The sequence below is a fragment of the Halichoerus grypus genome, chromosome 7 (genome assembly GCF_964656455.1).
Source record: "Halichoerus grypus chromosome 7, mHalGry1.hap1.1, whole genome shotgun sequence".
Lineage (NCBI taxonomy): Eukaryota > Metazoa > Chordata > Mammalia > Carnivora > Phocidae > Halichoerus > Halichoerus grypus.
Window position 1 is genome coordinate 137478417 of NC_135718.1, and position 17028 is coordinate 137495444.

The 17028-nt window shown below is 32.0% G+C and overlaps 1 protein-coding gene across 4 annotated transcripts in view; it reads left to right on the top strand.

Annotated features, from left to right (window-relative positions):
- BRINP3 (BMP/retinoic acid inducible neural specific 3) overlaps positions 1 to 17028 on the top strand; it is a 375365-nt gene that overhangs the window by 22303 nt on the left and 336034 nt on the right. For 3 of the 4 annotated variants that reach the window (XM_036112049.2, XM_036112048.2, XM_036112047.2), the window contains exon 2: positions 2218 to 2503. The exons of the other annotated variant lie outside the window; for it this stretch is intronic. In XM_036112049.2, coding sequence (XP_035967942.1) covers positions 2268 to 2503 — 236 coding nt within the window. In that variant the 5' untranslated portion in view covers positions 2218 to 2267. The remainder of the gene's footprint in view (positions 1 to 2217; positions 2504 to 17028) is intronic. 4 annotated transcript variants of the gene reach the window in all.

Sequence of the window (17028 nt, forward strand, 5' to 3'; positions counted from 1 at the left end):
AAATAATTAAAACCTAATATTAATATTTTAGGTAGTTCTCCCACACATAATACAAGAAAATCTTTCCATTTTCTTCTGTGTTAGGATTAGGAACTATGACAACCATGAAACATCTTCAACACATTTGGTAAAGAAAAGAGTAAATAGAGTGGTTCTGGCCAATTATATATTGAAAAATCACAGAATTTTAGAGACCTTATATGCCATCCAAGTCAATTGTATACTACTTTCTCAATGCTGTGTGTCTTACAAAATCATGTGCTGGAGCAAAAAGAGTTAGGTTTAATTTTATGGTATATAATTATATGATATCATATCAGTATGAAATATACTTTGAAGCAGTCCTAATGTCTTTCCAACATTCTAGGCACTATGTTAGATGCTTTACATAAGAAAATATAACTTTTTTGTAATAATGTTTAAATGTTTCTAGTTTGAATATATTTGATCAGCAGAATAAAAATATGTGTTTAAAAAAGATAAATATTTATTAGTCATAAGGGGATTATACTATACCATTAAACATAGTAATAATTCTTAGTTATGAATATAAATGAAATATATTAATTTTAAGATAAGTGGTATAGTTCCCACACAAGAAACAATATCTAAAAGTACTTATTTTCTTAATCAGCATTAAAAATTATGTATTGAATCATTTTTAGTGCCACATTTATACAAATAATTGATGGAGATCCTGAAACTCCCAACTAATATTCCAAAAACCTTTCTATTATGTCATCCTTTATTATGATAAACAATTTTTAAAGTGTCTTTACTTGTAAGACTTCTGTTGTTGTTTATAAAAGAGGGCATTGTTTAATCATCACAGTAGAAAAACTCACATGATTGGGGCAACTCATAACAGGATGTGGGCATTGGTCCTTCTAATTGTGTGGTGTCTATGACTGGATCTGATGACTTAGGTCAGTCATATTGTATCACTGTTTGAAATACTTTTATAGTTGTAAAATTATTGCTGTATGCCTTTCATGTGTAAATAGTATAGGATTAGGAATTATAGAGTTATAACCAGAAAGCAAATTAAAATATTAATCGCCTTACCCAAACACCAGGGAAATATGACAACTATTATAATTAAAATATTTTATTTAATACTGTGCATTTTGATTGCTTTCTAAAGAGATTTGGTTGACTAAAAACTCTCACAATCAAAACTTTTTCATTAGTCAGAATTTATATACTGCATAGTTCTATGTGCTATAAATAATGATATTGGAAAAGATTGGTGAAGATGGATAGTAAAATTGAATTCAAATATTTGTAGAATATTTTGTGTAGCATATAGACATTGCATCAGCTGCTTTGTGTAAAGTCATTTATACTATACCACATTGGGATTGCACCTCCTGGTACTTTATTTTTGAATGTGTATAAAAGTAATGTATGTGGTTTCATAGTTTATGTATAATCTGCATTGTCTTAGTTTTGTGCGTATATGAATTTTGTAGGTATGCCTGTTTATCTCATGAATTAGACACGGATGCCCCTTTAAGTTTTGTAAAGGTCCTAGAAATCGTTTAATCATGATTCTGCTTTAATAATCAAGGAAGTTTGTCCTTAATAGAATAATGGAAAAAAAAATCTGAGAAAACACACAGACCTCCACTCCTACCCATCACCCCCACACATCCATCCATCCATCTATCTATATATAGAGATAGATAGATGATAGGTAGACAGACACACATACATATATAAACACAATAATTTATTTATGTATTTTTAGGCCCACAATTTTATTCCTTTCAGTTCCTGAATATCTTTAATTCATTTTTAAAGCATTTTTTCTTGAGCAATTAAACAATAAAACACACTTAATATTAAAATTCATAGCACAATTTATGAGATAATTAAACATATTCAATATTTATTTTGAAAGTGTCCAATGTTATAGACACATAAGCAAAAAAGTATTTGTCCAAACCAATTGTGGCTGTATGACGCTGTCATGACCAAGTCTGTTACGACTCAGTGACTTATTTTCCAGTGAATACAGAAGGACACAAATCTGAAAGACATAGAGCTTCGGAAAAAAAGATATTACTTCGTTTTACTTAGTATTCACTTTCGCTATCATGTAATTTGAAACAAATGATATTAGATTTAACCAAAAAGGAATTTCCCACCTCAGCACCTGAATTGCTAGAAAAGAATCTTCTAGGGGCTAACTAATTGCCTGTGTATTTTGTCTAGGTGTTGAGGGAAAGCTAAGAGAATGAAGGCTCTAAATCCCCAGTGGAAGCATGATATGGCGGAGCAGAGCTGGTGCTGAATTGTTCTCTCTGATGGCTCTATGGGAGTGGATAGCCCTGAGTCTTCATTGCTGGGTTTTAGCGGTTGCTGCTGTTTCGGATCAGCATGCCACAAGCCCCTTCGACTGGCTCCTCTCTGATAAGGGACCCTTCCATCGCTCACAGGAATACACAGATTTTGTGGACAGAAGCCGGCAGGGATTTAGCACAAGATACAAGATATACAGGTATGAAGCAAAGGGAAAGCAATTACAGAGCTATCTTCCTTGAAAGTTGTATGTAATTAAGTTTCTCTAAGGGAAAGTCTCAGACGGGAAAGGGTTATTACCAGAAGGGTTATTATTTACCATTCACAAGTACTGTTTTCTTGTTATTTAAAAGTATTTCTTATAAATGTAACAAGCTATTGAAAACAAATAATAATAATTAAAAAACTCAAGAAACTAGTAATGGTGACCGGTTGTGCATCACTCTCAAATTCTAGGAATGTTACACTCCACTCCCTAAAGTAAATTCTAATTAACTTTGAGGTTGAGTTTATCATTTTAAATAGCCAAATGCTTCAATGAATTTTCCTGAGATTCCTTTCTACCTTATACCATGCTATGTTACCTTTTTTTTTTTAGTTTAAATGGAAATGGTATCTTCTACTAGTCACTGAGAAGTTAAGTCACCTCATTCTTTTTCCCCTTAAAGGTAAAAAGGGGAAAATGAAGATGGGTTAAAAAGAAGTAGCAGATAAATGTGACACGCCAGCAAAGGCCAAGAAAAAGGAGGGGGCTGAGATATATGGCCTTTAACTTTTACTGTTCTTATATATTTGAATCTAAATAAGTTACACAAAAGGAGTCATATATTAAGTCTAACAGACTGCCTGCTTCCCCCAAGCCCAGTGAATCCATTAAATAGAAGAGTGTACAAATGGCTCCCTGACTGGATTAGATTGTATTGATCTTTGCCATAAAGAATGTTTTATATAAAGTTACCAGTTTGGTTTGTTTCTTCATGATAGAAATTTACAATTCCCAGCAGTTGGTTTTAGCATTTATGTAGAAGCAAAACTGAGCATTGTATTTTTATGTCTGTATCTATGTAGATACTGTTATATAAATATTTTATTTTATGTTGTATGTGCACCAGAGGGCACTGTGCTTCTGGTCTGTATGTAGTCTTTTATACAGCGTTGCGAGAAATTTATGAATCCTATCAGCAATGCATATTTACAGAACAGACTGAAGGTACTGAGCAAGTTCCATGAAATCACACTGCTCTACGTGTGTGTGTGTGAGTGTGTGTGTTTAATAAGAAATCCCTTAGTCTAGGCAGTCAGAGCATGGTCACAAGTCTATCAAAAGATTTATCCTAATTTTACAAAAATGACATGACAAATATTAAAGATTTTCTTTCTGAAATGCAGCAGGAAACAGTCAATATAATATGATTCTAGCTTATTCCTTTTTTCATGTGTTTGTTGGTGTAGCCAAATTTCCTTTACAAATTGTGTGGAGCTACTTGAATTTAAGATTGTAAGAATGTCTAATATTTCAGCATATTGCAAGAGGATTTTTAACGGTCTGTCAAACAAACTAACCCAGAGCGTGTCTCCATGATCTATTGGCATCTCTACTGGGAGGTCTGAGGTGTTGTCTTGTGTGATTGTTTGGCTCAGCTTATTGGTCGATGAGCTGTGAGTTGGAAACATGGCTTGACATGTCTTTAGAGGTTCTAAGTTGAATGAAACAAGTCATTATTTGGATCGTCATAGTGAAAGGTAATGAAAAATAATGCCTTGGGGTGTGTTTGCAAAGCTCATATATAACCTTTAGTCTTTACGGGTCTGTATTCTTAAAGACCTTCATTAGCCCTATACTCCTCATCCTTCCTATGTTTTTGCCTTTGGGTTTTGAATAAACATGTATTGGACTTGTCTGTTTATAAACAATGGAATACAACATCCCTTTAACCCTGCCAAGAGCAGGCTATAACTTCTTATGTTACCTTTGAAACATTGCTTAATGATGCTATATTTGTTCATGGTTGCTATACAATGAACAATATAATATATTTATGAGGGTTCCTTTTGTGTCAGAACAGTGAGATATTTCATTTATCCAACTAGTATTTACCTAAAATTCAGAGAATTCTATCCACCTATGCATCCAATATAATGGGTCAGCATTTTTCCTGGTGAAGTTAAACTTGTTTCTGAGATATTAGAGAATCTCAAATCTAAGGATTAAAATAACTTTTTGTTGTTGTTTTTACTTTTAAAAGTATTTGTCTTAAAAAATAATTATTATAGACTTTATCTTTTATAAATGTTTGCCCTGAAATAATTTGTGAGTATTGAAGAGACACAGCTGGAAAATTAATATTTTTCCATATTAAGTGCTAGATTAACCATTTTAAAAGACCACATAATTTCAAAAAGTGATCAGCCAAATTCTACTAGTGTTTATTATTACTGCCATAAGCTCCTTCATGTGGGGTGTTGCATTGATATAGTTTCTGAAAGGCATTAGTTCTCAATATAAAACCTATTAAGCCCGTTAAAATAACTAGGTCAAATCTCTTTCAGTTGTCTTCATTTTATCTCCTTCGCCACCAACATACTTTTCTTTTCACCTCAAATATAGAACAGGTAGATCATAACCATTGAACATTATTATTAGGATCATGATCAAGACTTAGAGGAAAAAAATGTGCCATTATTTTTTTGACAAAGTGCATTTTTCTCAATTAACAAGGCTTATATTTGTATTTTTATGTGTTATAATTATAAAGAATTTTTATTTATTTTTTATTTTTTATTTATTTATTTTTTTAAGATTTTATTTATTTATTTGAGAGAGAGAGAATGAGAGAGAGCACATGAGAAGGGGGAGGGTCAGACGGAGAAGCAGACTCCCTGCCGAGCAGGGAGCCCGATGCGGGACTTGATCCAGGGACTCCAGGATCATGGCCTGAGCCGAAGGCAGTCGCTTAACCAACTGAGCCACCCAGGCGCCCCTATAAAGAATTTTTAGATTTTGTTCTGACACAACACTATGACTTAAGAAATGATTATTTTATGAGTAGATCATTGAATTGGAAGATCTAGAATGAACTTGTTAACACTTGTTACTCGGTTAACACTAAAAATTGGGTTTTTAGCTATCTTTCCCTCTTAGCTGAAGATTGATAATAGAACCTAAGCATAGGTATTTTAAGTACTCTCACTTTTAGAAAATGGGCTATGCTTGGAGAAATTTTGTCCACTCGAAAGTGTAGAATAGTAGCACACTTGGTCCCTTAATAAGTTGGAGCCATGTAATTAGTTATTATGTTCTAGAAATACCCTTAGGCACTGTGGCCACCAGCAAATGCACAATTTGTTCCAGTCCTGGAGATTCTCATTCTTTTCATAAATTATAAGAGCTCTGGACAAGGGACTCACTTTAAGTAACTCAAACTTAGAGTTATCTTGAATCAGAGCTATAAGTTCTATGGTCATAAGGAGGTGATTTTTATTTCCATAAAAGAAACATTTCACACATATAGATCTTCAAATATGGTGATACAACGTAAAAGCCCTTTTTCTCTTTGCCAAACTTCTAATATTCTTTGTTTAAGCACATTTACAAGTGAATCATAGGGAAAATTCTGATTCTTTTTTATAATCTTCCAAGATAATATAAAGATATGTCCTATTACTACAATTAAATTCCTTGAAAGAATTTTTCAAAACAAAATTTGAGTGAGAATAAGACACAATTGAAATAAATGCTAAATGCTGTGCCTTGCTGGTTTTCGTGGTCATGTTCTCTGAAAAAAAATTATATTTAAAAAATACTGTGCAAAGGACAAGATAGTCTAGAAAGATAAACAAATGTATGGACATTTCATATATGACAGGGGTATATGAAATAATGTATGGGAAAGAGTGAGCTTTTGAATAAATGGTATGTAATTTGGGTATCCATATGAGGAAAGCAGAAATCAGATCCTTTCCTCATACCATATATACAAATCTACTTTATATGGAATAAGGATCTACATAGAGAGGGAAAAATGTTGTTTCTAGAAGAAAACATATATTTTTAGAAGAAAACATGTATTTCATGATATTGGGATATGTAAGAATTTCTTAAAACACCAGACATTAAACATAAAAAAGATACTGATCAATTCAGGTATATTTTATATATATATGTTATATATAACATTAACAGGAACATAGCCACTCGTAGCAGCATGGATGAATCTCCAAACAGAATGTTAAGTGAAAGAAACTGAACACAGGAAAAATTTGCACACAATATGATTCTGTTGTAAGAAATTCACAAAACTAAATTATATTATTTAGAGATGCATATGTAAAGATGGTTGATAAACCTAAAGAAAAGCAAGGAAATGACTATAACAAAAATCAAGGTAGTGATTATCTCTATGAGGAAGTAAGAAGGATAGTATTTTTAGCATAGAACATGGGGGATTTCTAAGAAAGTGACAATACTGAATTTCTTAAAATGGGTGATCATTACACTGGTGTTCTTTAGATTCTAAATATTTATTTTAGACCATTAGTCATATAGTATTTTATATTTCACAATGTAAAAAATTTTAAAAGTAAGTAAATATTGTGTTAGCTTTGAATTGAAAAAATGAAATCCTCAAGTTAAGTAAATTAATTTTTTCCTTTGAATTGTTCCTAAATTCAATATTTATTATTAAAGTTTATTAAACTCATAAATTTTATAGAAATATTTAGTTATAAGAGCAGTATATGCTCCATTATAGTTTAGTATCTATACATGCATTCATGTGCAAAAATAAAATTTTTGCTTGTTTGTTGTTTACAAAGACCTTACATATTTTTATATGTGATTTTTGCTATAGCCTTTCATTGATGGCATGATTATTATTTTTAGAAGATTTTATTTATTTATTTGAGAGAGGGAGAGAGTACGAGGGGGGCAGGGTAAGGGGCAGAGAGAGAGAAAAAGAGAGAGAGAGAGAGAGAGAGAGAGAAAAGTGGACCCCCTGCTGAGCAGGGATCCTGACTTGGGGCTCTATCCTGGGTCCTGACTCAGAGCTTGATCCCAGGTCCTGACCTAGGGCTCCATCTCAGGAGCTGAAGGGATATGCTTAACTGACTCAGCCATTTAGGTGCCCCCCCATTGATTATTATTATATCAATTTCAAAAAGCTAGCATTCAGAGATTTTAAATAATATGTTTACAAACAACAAACATTAAAAAACTTATTATTTCTAATTCAAATTCAATGACCATTTTACTACAATTAAAAAAAAAAAAAAACAGAAACAAAAATAAAAGCCCCCAAAGATAATTGACTAACTTGTTTATATTCAAAAACCAAATCCATTGTACCACTCTTGTTTCTCTGTTTGCATATATTAGTCAGCTTTGCGCAGTAAATATATCCTTCTATCTAATATGCATTCTCTGTTGCCAGAGACCTAATAAAATTGTGTTAGACTGTTGCATTTAAGATTTCCAACGTGTCTGGCCTCCCCATCTCAACAACCTTGTGTATTACCTCTCTCACTGACTCTGGGCTTGGCCATCCATGTTGCTTCAGTTGATGTGACATCAGGAAGTATGATGTAGGCAATATCTTATGAAGTGCTTGTTGCCCTGAATTTTATCTGAAACTACTCTGTGAAGAGGTTCCCTCTAGACCAATAGAGGAGCTGAGGCCACATGGAGCAGAGGAGAACCAGACCAGTTGATGTTCTCTGGACCTGATAGGTATCAGACAGAAACAATCACTGGACAAGTAGTGAGGCCATTTTAAAATATTCAGCCCAAGCCGAACTGGTAGAAAACTGAAAATACATGAGTGCCCCTAGGCATAGGAGTAGAACCATCCTGCTGAGCTCAGCCGATATTGCTCATTCATTCACAGACTCATCAAAACAAACAAACAAACAAACAAACCAAAACAAAACAAAACAAAAACAACTTGTTTTAAGCCTCTAAGTTTGGGGAAGGTTTCCATGTACCATATGTAATTGAGGAAAGTATTTTTTATCAGGAATATAAATTGGACAGGTATTTATTAATGATACCATAAATCATATGAAATGGTAAAGATAGCATTTATTATAAGGAGCTTCTTTATTTAAGGATGCATACATTTTTAAATGAAAAAAACTAAGAGGATTCTAGCTTAAAATGTCTTTCCTCCAAATAGCAATTCTTGACACAAACATTTTACATTTCCTCCTAAAGGACTATGAATCCATGGAAGGAGGTGAAGGTGGGAGGAGGATAAAAACTCATAACAGCACAAGATTATAGCTGACACTTTATTTTCTGCCAAACTACGAAAGGCATTTCAATAGTTATAAGAATCAGTGATTAGCAAACGTATTTAAATGCGTTAAGATAGAGCAAGCCAAATAGTCTTGACAAAGGTGATAGTTACTTGAAATGTAGTTGGGAGCTACATACTCACCTACCTACTCAGAAACCTGGAGTTGGCACTTAGTAGAAACTATGCAGCCCTCTCTCTATTGCAAGACCTTGCTTTGTGATGTAACCAGAGTATAAATAATTGGTTTCTTTCCTTTTTTTCCAAGTTTTTATTTAAATTTCAGTTAGTTAACATGCAGTGTAATATTAGTTTCAGATGTAGAATTTACTGATTCAATACTTACATGATTTCTCTCTTTCTTACCATGTTTTAAAATGGTAGTTCCCCAAAATAATATGGTAGATAGAGAGTTCCCAGTTAAGTATGACCCATATAATATGTGGGACATACTTATACTAAAACAAATCATTCATTGTTTATTTAAATTACAGTTTAACTGGTTGTAATGTATTTTATCTGCTCTATCTGGTAACTCTATGAGGAAAAAGGTGATTACTGACATTGATGATTATGTATTAATGACAAGGGCTCTCAGGAGTAAATTAGGAATAAAAAGAGAAAGAGCCCTGAAGGTAGTCAATAGAGTTTCTCATGGACTTTTTTTGTTCATCCTGTCAGAGAAATTAGTGTCAGGGTAACTCTTGCATTAGATGAAGACAGCTACACACTGACAGTTAAGCCCAAACTTCTACATACCAGTGCACTCCAGCAAACGAAGAGCAAGTGGGAAAAAGTGACTCACATACTGTCTCTTAGCAAACTCCATGTATTGATAGAGCTCTCCATTCTCTATCACATAAATAAAGTAAGACAGTAATAGCACCTTTGGGTTTGCAGTATATGACAGAGTGCATGTCACATTGGAGGGAGACCATGCTCACAGGAGGAATAAAGGAACAAATAAAAAACTGGCAGAACAAAAGGAATAAAAAAATTACCATAAAAATTCAGTGGGAGAGATGACCTCTTTATGATTCCCCCCTCAATTGCATATATACAAGTATTACACACATGTACACTTTGTCTGTCTTCTCCATATGTTGTAAGAAACTGTGGAATCTACAAAACAGAAGAGATGGTAAGAAAAAATAATCTGAAAAGAAAGGGGAATTGAGTAAGATAGCATAATAATGCAAATAAATCAAATGCAGCAATAAGAGTAAAATTCACATTAAAGACCATTACACACAGTAAGTGTAAAAATTGCAAGGATGGTTATAAAATTGCATGGAAATGTTAAAATATAATTCTTGGAGGATACAATATTTAACATGAAAGATCATGATTAAATCACATGGGTCTAATAAATAAGCTCAATTGATAGAAATAAATACCTAAAAGAAAAACCACGTTAAAGGCAGTAATATCTTAAAAAATTTGTAAGTGAAGAGTCAAAATTTATATTTACTTAGAATCTGAAAGTAGAAATGGGAAAGAATAAGATTAAATGTCATTGCAAGCCTTAAGGGTAACAACTGGTGTTTACAAAAAGCATCATCTATATCTTAAAATTTACTGCTACATATAAAAACAAACATAAAAAAATGAAAATGATAAATATAACTTAAGACAAAGTGACTGCAGAAAAACAAAACATATGGTCAATGTAATGAATGTATGTATGTCAAGGTCTAAACATAATTACTGCATTTGGATTAAAACATTTATTTGATTATGCTACTATTAGTTATTTAAAACAAAATTACACCTAACATAAAAGCCAAAAAGATGATCAATTAATTCTCTTACAATCCATATAATACTATCTAATGAGTGGTATTTTATACTAGACCTTCTAAAGGAAGTTAAAAAAAACGTAACTGTCACATGAAATTTTAATCTACCATTCTTATTCTTCATGGATGAAATAGATCTCACACACACAAAAGCAGTGTAGGAGTGGGAAAAAGCAGATAACTTGAGTATTGAATCCAGTACAATTGTATCATATATAGAATCGTACATGCTGAACATGTAATGCTAAACGTGAGATACTTCTTAAACACATATATGGGATATTTATGAAATTTTATTTATTTTAGTGCACGCAAAAATTTACAACACAGTATACCCTTACATTTTAGAGTTTTTGAAATCTTACCGCATAGCTTTAAATTAGTTATTTTGAATATAAATTTAGAGAAATTAACTACTTGCTCACAAAATGGTAAATTCAGATTTTTAATGACATTAAATATGATTTTACTCTAAAATATATTTAATACTATGAGAAATTCTTTCATACTCCTTCAAATACAAAGTTAAATAAAACAAACAAAAAACTCCAAAACTCAAAAGTAGAAAGTACGGCTCAAATGATTTCTCTATGATTTTACTTTTTTAAACTATAAAACTGTGGAATATAAAGATTTTAAGTACATGTATCTAAGTGTTTATCTCTGGTTGGAAAGTTTTATAGACTTTTTATTACATTTTTCTGTCATAAGTATGTGTGATTCTATGATCAGGAAAGCTACTTAATGTCGTTAAAAATATTAAGATCAGACACACTTGAAAAACAACTTCCAAATAATTAACAGTGAAATAATTAGAATTTACCAGGGTTATTTAAATAAAAGTTAAGAATAAAGTTTAAAAAATGAAGCACATTCTCTCTTTGAGTCTTCACACTTATTTTCAAAGTAATTATAATAAAACAACTTTATATCGCAAAGAAGAACTATAAAATAAGTCAGCAATGTTTAATGGAACAGAGAGTGTAGACAAGAAAAAGGAAAAACATAGAACTAAATACTGTTTTCATTATGTGAATGTGCTTTCATATATGACTTCATTTACTTCCCCAAACAACCCTAATATAATGATTCCCATTTTACAGATTAACAAAAACATGAAACTGTTGTCTTTTTTTTTTTTTTTTTTACTCCTAGTATCCCTGAAGGTCTCTTTCATTGTACTCATACCATTGCACTAAAATCACCTGTTAACTCCCTGAACCGTGAATGCCTTCAAGGCAGAACTTTTCCATCTTTTTATTTTATTTCTATTTCCTTATTATCATTATTATTCTATTTCTCTCTTTTTTTTTAAAGATTTTATTTATTTATTTGGCAGAGAGAGAGACAGCGAGAGAGGGAACACAAGCAGGGGTGTGGGAGAGGGAGAAGCAGGCTTCCTGCTGAGCAGGGAGCCCGATGCGGGGCTCGATCCCAGGACCCTGGGATCATGACCTGAGCCGAAGGCAGACGCTTAACCACTGAGCCACCTGGGTGCCCCTATTATTCTATTTCTACATTTTTATCCATCTTTATATTCCTGGAACAAACCAGTTGCTCACTCATCAAAGATGTAGGCTTTACATTTGGGGCTGCTTGGTCTCAACACCAATGCTTATGCCATTGAAGATACCCTCATGACTGTAAGTAGGGAGACATGAATTGTTTTCTGTCTTTGTTACTGACCAACTAGGCTACCTCAGATTTTATAAGTTAATTTCTCAGACTTCAGTATCCTTTTTTTGTAAAATTAAGGGTGCACTAGACCTCTAAAGATCCTTTGAGTTATAAAGTTCCATGCTTGTAATCTCAAAAGTAAAATGGGAAAGTATCAGAACAAATAGATAAGCTTAAAGCTTAAAAAAATCAACTGTGGTTAATTCTGCTATGTGTATTATTCCTTCTTTTGAAAAAGTTGTTTATAAATACTTTTTAAAAAGTAAAATCTGAGAATCTTTTATATTACTCTGTTTATACATACTTAAGTATCAGTTTTGTAATAATTTCCCCCCTATACACCACCCAAATTTTTTTCTATTTCTTATATGTTCTATTGAAGAGGCTGTAATGAAGGAAGCTATTTTTCCTAGTTGGTTGACTTTCTACAAATCATTCCATTAGTCTTGTAGCACACTTTATAGTACAATGATAAATTAGGGAGAATATTTTAGATAGTGATTTTATATATAAATAACCTAAATTTATTTGATAGTTAATATTTATTCAACACCTCTATTTAGTTACATCTCTAATTTTGAGATTAAACCATATAATAAATTTAACATTTTATTATTTAATTCTAATTTACAATCGAACATACATATGAATTCATACTTTAAGTGTCCTTTAGCCTTTATTGGGAAAATGTTAGTAAGAAATAAAATCAAAATATTAAGTCAAGGCTTTAGGATTTATAATTGACTTTCAGAAAAGCCAGTTCTTAATAGGGATTGTATATAATCTCATGATTATAAATAAAAGGCATGCTTTGTCATAATTTCTATAATTTATAAGTAATCATTTTTAGTCTAATAGTGCATTCATGCTTGTTGCTATTAAAATGAGAAAATGAACAGGACTGCCAGTTTACAGAATTATTAACAGGACAGGAAATAACAATGCTGATTTTTTGGCATTCACACATTATTTTGCCCTCTGTAGTTCCACCTTACCAAATCCTTCATGTCATCTCTGTGGTCTTCTTCCAAATAAAATTGTCAAAATTATCAGTATTGTTTTCTTTTGGTATCACTGTTCTGGGGCTTTTGAATTGTTAATATGTATTTTTTTTAATCAAGCACTACTCCAAAAATACAAGGTTTAAAAATTGAGGGGGAAAATAAACCAAATAATCCTTTTTCTAGGGTTTTTTGTGCCTATTAAAATGGACTGTTATTTTAAAAAGCCATTTGCATTATATTTCTCCACTGTAAGTAAGAAAAGGTCCTAAATAAATTTATTATGCTTTTTCTGCCTTAATATAAAATAATTAAAGTAATTGCCATTTAATTGCAATATTGAAAAATCCAACTTTTAAAATATTAGTCAAAAGATTAAGATTATTACCTTTTTTACTTTAATAAGCATGTAATGTGAATAATGGTAAAAGATTAGACCCTCACCTTCAAATTGTACTTTCCAAAGTTAAAGCTAAAATTTGTACTGAGTATTTGCAGTTTGTAATAGATTTTATTTGATTAATATCTATAATTAGACCATTCTTTTACAAAAGTAGCACATTTTAAATTTTTTGAGATTACTTTTTCTATAAATTGCTTATTTTTCCCATTATATTCAATTAGAATCAAAATTCCATAATCTGCCTTAGGATGTAAGAATTATCCAGTAAATTTCATCCAGCTTAGAGAAGAGTCTTACCACCAATTAAATAGTAATATTTTACCATGAAATTTGCCTCTCAGACTGAAGTGGCATATGATAATATGTAGATGTTCAAAAAATTTGATTGAAAAAAATTACACAAAAGATGTTCACACATATAATTTTATTGAAGTATAACTGACATACAATATTATATTAGTTTCATGTGTGCAAAATAGTGATTTCTACAATTCTACGTTATGAGATACTCACTACAGTAAATGTAGTTACCAACTGTTACTGTATAGCGTTATCACAATGTTATGAACTATATACCCTATGCTGTACTTTTCATCGCCGTACTTTATTTATATTATAACTGGAAGTTTATGCCTCTTAATCCCCTTCACCTGTTTTACCCATCTTCCCAACCCCCTTCCCTCTGGCAACCACTGGTTTGTTCTCTCTAATTATGAGTCTATTTGTTTTTGTTTGTTTGCTTGTTTGTTTTGATTTTTAGATTCCACATATAAGTGAAATTACATGGTATTTGTTTTTTTCTGTCAGACTTATTTTACTTAGCATAATGCCCTCTAGGTCCATCCATGTTGTCACAAATGGGAAAATTTCATTTTATGACTGAGTAATATACCATTGTATATGTATACCACATCTTTACCCATTCATCTATTGATGGACCCTTAAGTTGCTTCAATATCTTGACTATTGTAAATAATCCTGCAATAAACATAGGGGTACATACGTCTTTTTGAATTAGTGTTTTTATTTTCTCTATGTAAATACCCAGAAGTGGAATTACGGGTAGTATTGTAGTTTTATTTTTAATTTTTTGAGGAAACTCCATACTGTTTCCAGTGTCCACACCAATTTATATTCCTACCAAGAGTGTGTGAGGGTTTCTTTTTTGCCACATCCTTGCCAAAACTATGTTTTTTTTTTTCTTTTTGATACTATCCATTTTGACTGGTATGGAGTGATAGCTCATTGTGGTTTTGATCTACATTTACCCAATGATTAGTGATGCTGAGCAACTTTTCATGTGTCTCTTGGCCATCTGTATGTCTTCTTTGGAAAAATGCCTATTCAGGTCCTCCACCCATATATTCTTAATCTTGCTTTCATCTATTTCTCTAAATATTCTAGTAAACCAAAGCAGTATAAAAAGTACACTATTTATTATGTCAAAATAGGAAAATACTAATAAATCATTTTAGTTTAAGTGTAAAAGCTAATAGACTTGAGTATAGTCAAAAGAGAAATGCTTATGCTCTTCAGTACTGTTAAAGAATTACTAAAGGCTCTCTGAATGTTTTATTGGTAGTCAAGAAACAGAAATTTCCACAATATTTGAAAGTACAGTTGATCCTTGAATAACATGGGTTTGAAATGTGCAGGTCCACTTATATGTAGTTTTTTTTCAATGAAGTACTATAAATGTATTTTCTCTTACGATTTCTTATTAACATTTTCTTTTCTCTAGCTTACTTTATTATAGGAATACAGTATATAATACATAAAACATACAAAATATTTGTTAATCACCTGTTTAATTCATCCATAAGGCTTTCAGCCAAGGGTAGGCCATTAGTAGCTAAGTTTTGGAAGAGCTGAAAGTTATACAGATTTTCAGCTGTGCTTGGGGTCAGTGCCCTTAACTCTCCCATTGTTCAAGGGTCAACTATATATATATATATACATATATATATATATACATATATACATATACAGACATATGATTACTTTTTGTGTCTGTCTTCCCTTTTTTAAAGTAATTCCCTCCCCTTTCCATATATGTGCAGGCTACCTGTTCTCTTCCTTTTTGATACAATTGAAAAGAGGCAAAGAGAATGGCCTTACCATGTATTTGCATGTCCTTTTTCTAGCAGACATTTCTCAGGCTGCTCACTTAAATAGATATTAACAGCTAACTAATTAAACTATCTCTCCTGTCAGCCTGAAATTAACAAAGGCTCTGTTTTGCTGCAGCTTTGTGTGCTATCTTTTCTTAAAGACACTACTATCATCCCAAAACATAATAGAAAATTAGATTTAAATAAATACACCCGATTAAAATGTATAAAGTATTTCCTCACAATATATAATCTTTAAAAGATTATTGTATGAAGAGTGATTTTTCACATTTATCACTAAATTCATCACACATAAAAATACTTTTCCTTGTTTGTTATAAAAAACAGATAATTTATTTTTTGTAATTATCTTTTCAGAAGTGAGATTTTTTAACATTAAATTAAAGATTCTAATAATTGAAAATGTCCTTAAAATCCATTTACCGGGGCGTCTGGGTGGCTCAGTCGTTAAGCGTATGCCTTCGGCTCAGGTCATGATCCCAGGGTCCTGGGATCAAGCCCCGCATCGGGCTCCCTGCTATGTGGGAAGCCTGCTTCTCCCTCTCCCACTCCCCCTGCTTGTGTTCCCTCTCTCGCTGTATCTCTCTCTGTCAAATAAATTTTAAAAAAATCTTTAAAAAAATAAAATAAAATCCATTTACCCAAATCATTTTGGTTCTACTGCATGCCCTTTGTTATGTCCTTGTTTTACATGTTGTGTTCATATCTCATATAATGTAATATAAAAACATTTTTAGTCATTTGACAAATCTGTAAAGAATTTTGTTTTTAAACATTGTAAACTGACACTTTGTTTTATTTCAAATCTGCACATTTCAAAAGAATGTCTCCTATATATTCATTTGCATTACTGATAATTTTAGCTGAATAAGAGTAAAAATAGATCTCTCAATCACATCATGAGAAACCCTTCCACAACTAGATACATTTCAAATTTTGTAAATGTTCAAAGTCCTTTATCAACAATTTCAAAATCTCAAAGCTCTGAAAATGAGCCATTCTCTTTTAGCACACATGACTTGAAAACCTTCCCTGACCTGGGCAGATGTGAAACTATTTATAGTTTTTATTTTTGTACTTAATGCAAATATTCATATGTTTTATTGCAGGGATATTGATGTATTTGATAATAGGCTGATGCCCTTAACCACTGAAGATATTATAGAACATACACAATGTCTACCTTATTTTTCCTCTAAAATCTGAAAATCTCTGAATTCAGATGCATTTAACCCCAAAGGCTTCAGATAGAGCACTTTGGATCTGTGTTAACCTCCAAGCTTTTCCCCAGCTTCTGCATTAGGATAATATTTTTGACCATGTTAAATGCAAACAGCACAGTTGGATCCCACAAGGTGTGTTTTGTTGTCTCAGGTATGTGATGGGGAGGACTTGCAGGTCCAAATGGAGGGGGCCAAGGAG